The 7,500-nt window shown below is 38.6% G+C and overlaps 1 protein-coding gene across 1 annotated transcript in view; it reads right to left on the bottom strand.

Moving 5' to 3' along the window:
- The window catches only part of LOC135203311 (uncharacterized), a 251,748-nt gene extending 251,598 nt beyond the window's left edge, over positions 1-150 (bottom strand). Inside the window, exon 1 of the mRNA XM_064233061.1 lies at positions 20-150. Within this exon, the coding sequence (XP_064089131.1) occupies positions 20-81 (62 nt within the window). The 5' untranslated portion in view covers positions 82-150. The remainder of the gene's footprint in view (positions 1-19) is intronic.
- Between the last annotated feature and the right edge of the window lie 7,350 nt (positions 151-7,500).

The following is a 7,500-nucleotide window of genomic DNA, read 5'->3' as shown; positions in this document are numbered from 1 at the left end:
AACGGAGAAAATGACTCACCCGTGATTGGCCGAGGCACAGAGGGTGTGATACATGGCGAAACCCATTAACTCTGCGGCCATTAAGGGGGAATTAATGGGGCCTCCATACCCCCATTAAAGCAGGTTAGAGAAATGGTGACCTGGGTTGCTGACGCGCTCCATCTGGAATATCAAAGAGTACATTCGTGGATTATTTTTGTTACGTTAAATATACAGATAGATTTTGGCATTGTGCCAAACACTGGGGCAACTAAGGCCATTCAGCGCTGAAACGGAAATTGACAGTGAAAAATCTGAAAGGTGTTACAGGAGGAGAACCTCGCGGTTGCACTATGAAACAATTGTTAGGAGAGGGTGGACAGTAAGATGGAAGAAAGACAATATGAACGGAGGTACAGTAAAAGGAATGAAAGTAGTTGCAGCTAGGGGACGAAGGAACGCTGAAAAGAATCTTAAGTAATGCCTACATTGCACCGAATGAGGTGCACTGACGGCACTACCCCCTACGGGATGTAATGTTAAAGAAATAGAACGTTAGGGAAATATTCGTTTGAAATAATTTTCTATTATTTCAAGGCAATATTCACTAATGCATTCATCAATAATGCGGCAATTTGAGAGCTAACTTATTTCTTCAAAATAGCTGTAATTTAAGAAAACCACTGATTCAGTTGGACAAAGCAATAATATTGAAACCTTCAGAGAATATGAATTGGAATCTTAAGTAACTGTTTTTTCTGAACTTCTGAGATATTGAAACTATGACCATTGGTCTCTGTAAGCGCACCCAGTATCTCTTACCCACGTGAAGGCTGTGTTTCTCTATCGTACTTATATGGAAATTTCAAAATTTATTTCTGGCCGTTCATTTAATATTAATCATGAGGTGTACCTACGTATCTGCTTTCATAAAAAGAAAAGTCTCCCGATGTAACGCAATTCCTCGTCCAAACGACGAATTTGTGCATCTAATGTAAATACAATGGTGAAACGAAATTAACTTTTAACAGCTTCATATATTTTCGTATACATTTTCGATTGAAAGAGTTAGATGTAGAATTTAGGCCAAAGGCCAAGCGCTGAGACCTATGAGGTGTGAAAGGTGTAAAAGGAGGAAAACCTCACAGTTGCACTGTAAATCAATTGTTGGATGGTGGAAAGTAAGACGGGGAAAAGTGAATATGCACGGAGGTACAGTAAAATGAACGGAAGGGGTTGCGGCTAATGGGCGAAGGCACGATGCAAAGAACCTTAAGTGATGCCTACAGTGCACCACATGAGGTACACTGAAGGCACTAACCGACACCCCCCCTCCCACCGGGGGATCTAGAAGCAACTCTCTCATAACGCCAAGACTCAACCTGGGTGAAGAGGGACAGGTCTGTGCTCTACTTCCAATCTGGCACTCAATATTATCTATTTCAGAATAAACGTCAGAACTGTATTTGGTGACTTCAGTCGTTTCTATGCGTTTCAACTTTAATCCACGATTTCCCCGCCACCCCAAACCCACACCTTTTGTTTTAACCAAACTTCGGAATCTCTTCCTACTTCTGTATCTAAGAAGGAAGTTTCACACTTCGCCCTGGTTAACCTCCATCTTTTCCCCTTTTGTCCGTTTTAGCAAGAGAAAACTATTGAGGTGGCTATTTGTCTGTCCGGCCGCAATTTTTCTATCCGCCCTCAGATCTTCAAAACTACGGAGACTAGAGTTCTGCAAATTGGTATGTTGATCAACCAACCTCCAATCATCAAACTTACCAAATTGCAGCCCTCTAGCTTCAGTAGTTTTTAAAATTTTACTGAGCTTAAGTTTAGCCATGATGGATCGTTTGCCTGGCCAGAAGCCGGCGCAACTTCAAATGCCCGTATTAGGGGAGCAACTGAGAGTTTCATACAGCATTATACGCTGTACGGAAAACTCGATTGCGTCGAAGAAACTTCAACGCATTTTTTACTTTTTTTTTTCTTTCTTTGTCTGGGCCTCTGCTGGAAAGGGGTTATGATGCTGCTGCCTGTACCGTTGACCTCTATACTTTTACAAATAAAATCAATATACCTCTTCGCAAGGTCTCTATCTTTTCATAAGGTCTTCAGCTTCAATCAGTTCTTCACAAAAGTGTTTGGCAAATGCGTGACCACAGACATTTACTAGAATGTTTGCTTTTGCTTTTGATAAATTGCAGAACACTTATCATTTTTTATGAACGCGTAACCCTTTGAATTATTACGTCCGAGATTAGAAGCTAAGGAACACAGACTGATTTCCTAAGTTCCATCACATGAAAGTACAGTAATGATCTCCGTCCTTCGCACATACAGCCTTCTGGACCTTTCGTGCTCAAAAGAAGAACTCCAGACTCTTTATCAAGATACTTCAAAACTTTTCAGCAGCATCATCTACCTAACCTACAAAACCTGTACGTATTATACATTTTAGTATATATATATATATATATATATATATATATATATATATTATATATATATATATATATATATATATATATATATATATATATATATATATATATATATAACTTACAATGAATTTTACATATAGGAATTGGAATAAAACCAGAAATTGAATCATTAATATGCTAAGCATTATGGGCAAAAAGAAACGAGTAATAAAAGCGCCGAAGTTTCATCGGCTCAATCGAGTTTTCTGTGCAGCGTATAATGCTGCATGAAACTCTCAGCCACGGCCCGGAGGTGGCCTTGTTGTTGGCACCCATAGCGATGTCAGACGCACGATCATGGTTACTTTTAACCTAAATAAGATAAAATCTACTGAGGCTAGAGGGCTGTAATATTGTACGTTTTGGTGACTGGAGGGTGGGTGATCGATATAACAATTTTGCAGCCATCTAACCTCAGTAGCTTTTACGATCTGAGGGCGGACAGAAAAAGTGCGGACGGATAGACAAATAGCCATCTCAGTAGTTTTCGTCCAATGCAGAAAACTAAAAATGACACAAGTGGTGGACGAAAATGTTTATGATGAAATCATTCGTGTCAACCGCCTTGGGCGTCTTGCTCGTCCGGTAGGGAGGAAGATTTTATGAACACTTTCATAAATACTAAGCGCTCAGCACTAAGACCTGGGACACGACGGGGGAGGGAATTAACTCCCAATCGTGAAAAAATGAAGAAAAAACTTCTTTAATTAAAACATATAAACATATATGACTTTACAGAAGAGTCACAGATAAAGTATTAAAATGTTCTGTGCTATGTTAGGAAAAGAAACTACTAAGCTAAACAAACGTCGTCGAATTTATTACCGAAGGGAATAAATGGAAGGTTATCAAATAAGAATGAAAGCTAATGAAAATTATTGAAAACTGCTTACTGCTATTTCTTTCTTAGTTTTCATCGTTATTCTACATTACTCCTTTACGATAAAGGACAAGCTATGCTGACTTTTTTTTCTAAAATCCCTTGCAAAATTTCTGTGAACTGGCCTGCTTGGTACTCACATTTATCATGAGCTTCTCTTGCCCCTATTACAATGAATTCCACATATTTTAGGGCTGTTGCCTTGTATAATAAGGCGCCCTATGAGGTAATGTTATACTTGCGATAATCTTACGCTAAGTCGGTTGGTATTGCACTTCCATATTCATTGGAGTGTCTTGGGGTTTGTAGATCACTTACGAAGTCGGTATTATCTTCTTTGGTTATGACGACGATGTGTTAAACTCATGATGATTCGGAGATGATGTGAGGTTCTAGTGGAAAACACGAAATATAAAAATACTTATATTCTCTGAGATTACATGGTGAAGATCAAGCAGGATTGTACAGGTCTTCTAATGACGATAGCTTGATCGCTTCTGCCAATGATGATGGCTAATTCTATTCTCTCTACATGATAAAGCTTAGGTAAAGAGATACAGGTCTTCTAATGACGATGGCTAACTCTATTCTGCTCCACTACCATCTCAGTTACAAGTCATAAAGGAACAGACAGTAGCTCGAACATACGAACATACAATCAGATGACATAGTTACATACGAACATACAATTAGATGACATAGTTACTAATCACGTAGGCCGCTTGAGCTATAGGTCACGGTGTTTGTCTCAAGCAGGAAGCTTGGACTAAAGTTTATAAACAATTGAATGACTACAGGTGACGGCATGTTATCTTAGCCGACTTTGTTGTATACGTCATCTTTACCGTCTCTGGTCTGATCACATTCCTGCAAGCAATCTAGTTGACCTCTTAGTTTTTACGTCTTTTTATTAGATATGGAGAAACATTCCATATTTTATTATGTAAACACTTACACATGCACACACACACACACACACACAAAGTAAGAGAGAGAGAGAGAGAGAGAGAGAGAGAGAGAGAGAGAGAGAGAGATTAACACATCCTGGGAAATGTGCCAGGAAATGTAATATGGCCTCACAATGTATTGCCAACCTCATGTTTACATAGATGTAGCTTTTGTGTGCATGAGTACATCACTCCTGAGAGAGAGAGAGTAGAGAGAGAGAGAGAGGAATTAAAGCTTCATATACACATAAGATTTCGTTATGCAAATATACATCTAAGAAGGAGAGACAGGGAAACAGTTAAATTCAATAGATTTATTAAACTACAATTTGCGCAAATATTCACTGTGTCGGCCTTTTTACTGAGAGAAAGTGAGCTGAATTCAATGGATTAATAATGATTGTATTTATACACACTAATCTATCTATGATATATATATATATATATATATATATATATATATATAATATATATATATATATAATATATATATATATATACACATTATCTTGTAAGGTGTGCCAGGTTGTGGGGAAACCGAATCAAAAGATCCCTAAAGCCCCTCTTGTTCCCATTCTCTCAGTTGATGAACCTTTTAAGGAGTAGTTATGGATATAGTGGGCCCTCTTCCGCTGGACACGCGGAGGTAATGAATATCTCCTAACCATAGTTGATAGGGTGACGTGTTTCCCTCAGGCTATCCCTCTGAGGAGTATTTGGGGTGAGAAGGTGGTGGAAACATTAATTGGATTTTTCACTAGATTCGACATTCCAAGGGTTTTACGATCAGACGGTGGCACCAATTTTACAAGTAAGTCTCTCAGAAAGAATGTAGCCATGTTACCTCTTCTCCTTATCACCCAGAGAGTCAGGGTCAGATGGAAAGGTTCCATTAGACTCTGAAGTCGGTATTAAAGAAGTTTTGTTTTGAAACAGGTAATGAATGGGATAAGGAGGTTCCTTATGCCCTATTTGCTATACGGTCTGTACCTGATGTCTTTGGGGTTCTCTCCTTTCGAACTTGTATTTGCCTATTGTATACATGGTCCTCTGATATGGTAAGAGAACATTGGGAAGGAGAGAAAACTGAAGTTAAAGTATTAGATTATGTTTCTAATTTACAGGGGAAACTGAGGAGAGCTTGGGATTTTGCTCAAAAGAATTTACATAAAAGTCAGTCTGTGATGAAGTCTAATTATGACATTGGTACCAAGGTTCGTATCTCTAAGCCTGGGGATCGAGTATTAGTTTTATTACCTATACCAGGTAACCCACTGAAAGCTCAGGAAGGTGCTGAAAAAGGAAGGCGCTGAAAAAGATTGACGACGTAAATTATTTGATACAAACTCCTGGTAGGAGACGAAATTCTCGTATTTATCATGTAAATATGTTAAGGCCCTTTATTAGTACAGATGTAGATCAGGAAGAACCAGTAGTAGTAGATGCAATTGCAGTAGTGTCTGTAGAGGTAGATGAGAATCCCATGGTTAACAAGAAAATGTCTGTTAATCCTGATGCTTTGGAATTCCGATATTTTAAATAACATTGGTATTAAATTTCAACATTTGAATTCTGAGAAATCAGAAGCATTGACTGATATCATCCACAGGTATAAAGATTTGTTCCAGGTTGCGCCAGGTAGAACGAATATTTTGGATCACGATGCTAAGCCCGTTAAACAACGCCCATATAGGCCTATCCCCGTAAAGCGGAAGATTGTTCAGGAAGAAGCCTGCTATATGGTAGCTATTATTTAATTAAACCAAGTTGTTGTCCTTAGAGTTCCCTGGTCGTGTTGGTTAAGAAGAAGGGAGACCAACACCGATTTGCTTTGATTATAGGAAGGTCAACGAAATGACCAAGACAGATTCTTTTCCCTTGCCGAATTGGGTCTGCCAAGTATATTACAAAGCTAGATATGCTAAAAAGGGTATGGGGAGGTTGGTCTTTCCCCTAGTGCAAGGAAAATCTCTGCTTTCGTTACAGGTGACGGTTTATATGAATGCAATGTTATGCCCTTTGGGATGAAGAATGCGGCTGCCACCTTCCAAAGACTGATGAATTGTATCATTCAGGATTTGGAAGGTTGCGTCGTGTATGTTGATGATTTAGTGATATATAGTGATGACTGGGAGTCTCATTTGGTAAAACTTGAAGCTTTGTCTAAGGCTTTGAGGAGAGCTGCTTTAGTGGTCAACTTGAAGAAGAGTGATTTTGCAAGGCCACGGTTTTGTATCTTGGGCATGAGGTAGGTCTGGGCAGAGTTGCTCCTAAGAAAGCTAATGTAAAGGCTGTAGCTGGCTTTCCTGCTCCTCAGAATAGGAGAGGGGTTAGGAGGTTCCACGGTATGGTCGGATATTACGGACGGTTTATAAAGAACTTCTCTTAAATTGCAACTTCTTTAACAAATTTATTAAAGAAAGGAGTAAGGTTTGTATGGTCCAAGGAGTGCCAGGAGGCCTCTGAAAAGTTAAAGGCAGTCTTGACTAATTATCCTTTGCAACAATCTTTAGATTTTGCTCTCCCCTTCAGATTACGGACAGATGCGAGTGACGTGGGAATTGGAGTGGTTCTTCTCCAGGAGGATGATGCAGGGATGGCTCACCTCGTCGTTTACTTTTCGAGGAAGTTGTTCACCGGCAGAGACGAGATACTCAACTATTGAAAAAGAAGCCTCGTATTTAGTAAATACTCTAACTCATTTTTCAGTCTATTTGAATTCATCACTTCATCCTATTTTGGTCTACACAGACCATAATCCTCTGGTATTTTCCAACGGTTTAAGGACAAAAATATGAGGTTGCTTAGGTGGAATCTGTTTTTAATGGAATATGATCTTCAAATTACGCATATAACAGGGAGGGACAATTTTATACCAGATGTACGTATTATTCAGGTCCTTTTAGAAATAGGGAGTAGGCTGTAGTTTGGTCTTTAGGTTAAATTTTAATGACTTTTTATTTCCAGGTTTTGGTTTAATTTCTTTTGTTTGTTCTGCATTAGTTATTTATTGTAGTTCTAGTATTTAAAGTAACTGACTTGAGTATTTAAAGTAACTAGTTTGAGTTTTGCCCTTCTTTTGTTTTTTGGCCTTAAAAATATTCCTTTTTCTTTTCTGATGGGGAGGTATTATAAATTAACGTAATTTATTCAGTTTTGACGGACCTTTTTGAAGCAAGTTTTTTTTTTTCTAGTTAAATCCAGTTTCTTT

Source organism: Macrobrachium nipponense, chromosome 36, assembly GCF_015104395.2.
Source record: "Macrobrachium nipponense isolate FS-2020 chromosome 36, ASM1510439v2, whole genome shotgun sequence".
NCBI lineage: Eukaryota > Metazoa > Arthropoda > Malacostraca > Decapoda > Palaemonidae > Macrobrachium > Macrobrachium nipponense.
The sequence above is the reverse complement of the archived record's forward strand: the minus strand, read 5'-3'. Positions and strand labels throughout refer to the sequence as shown.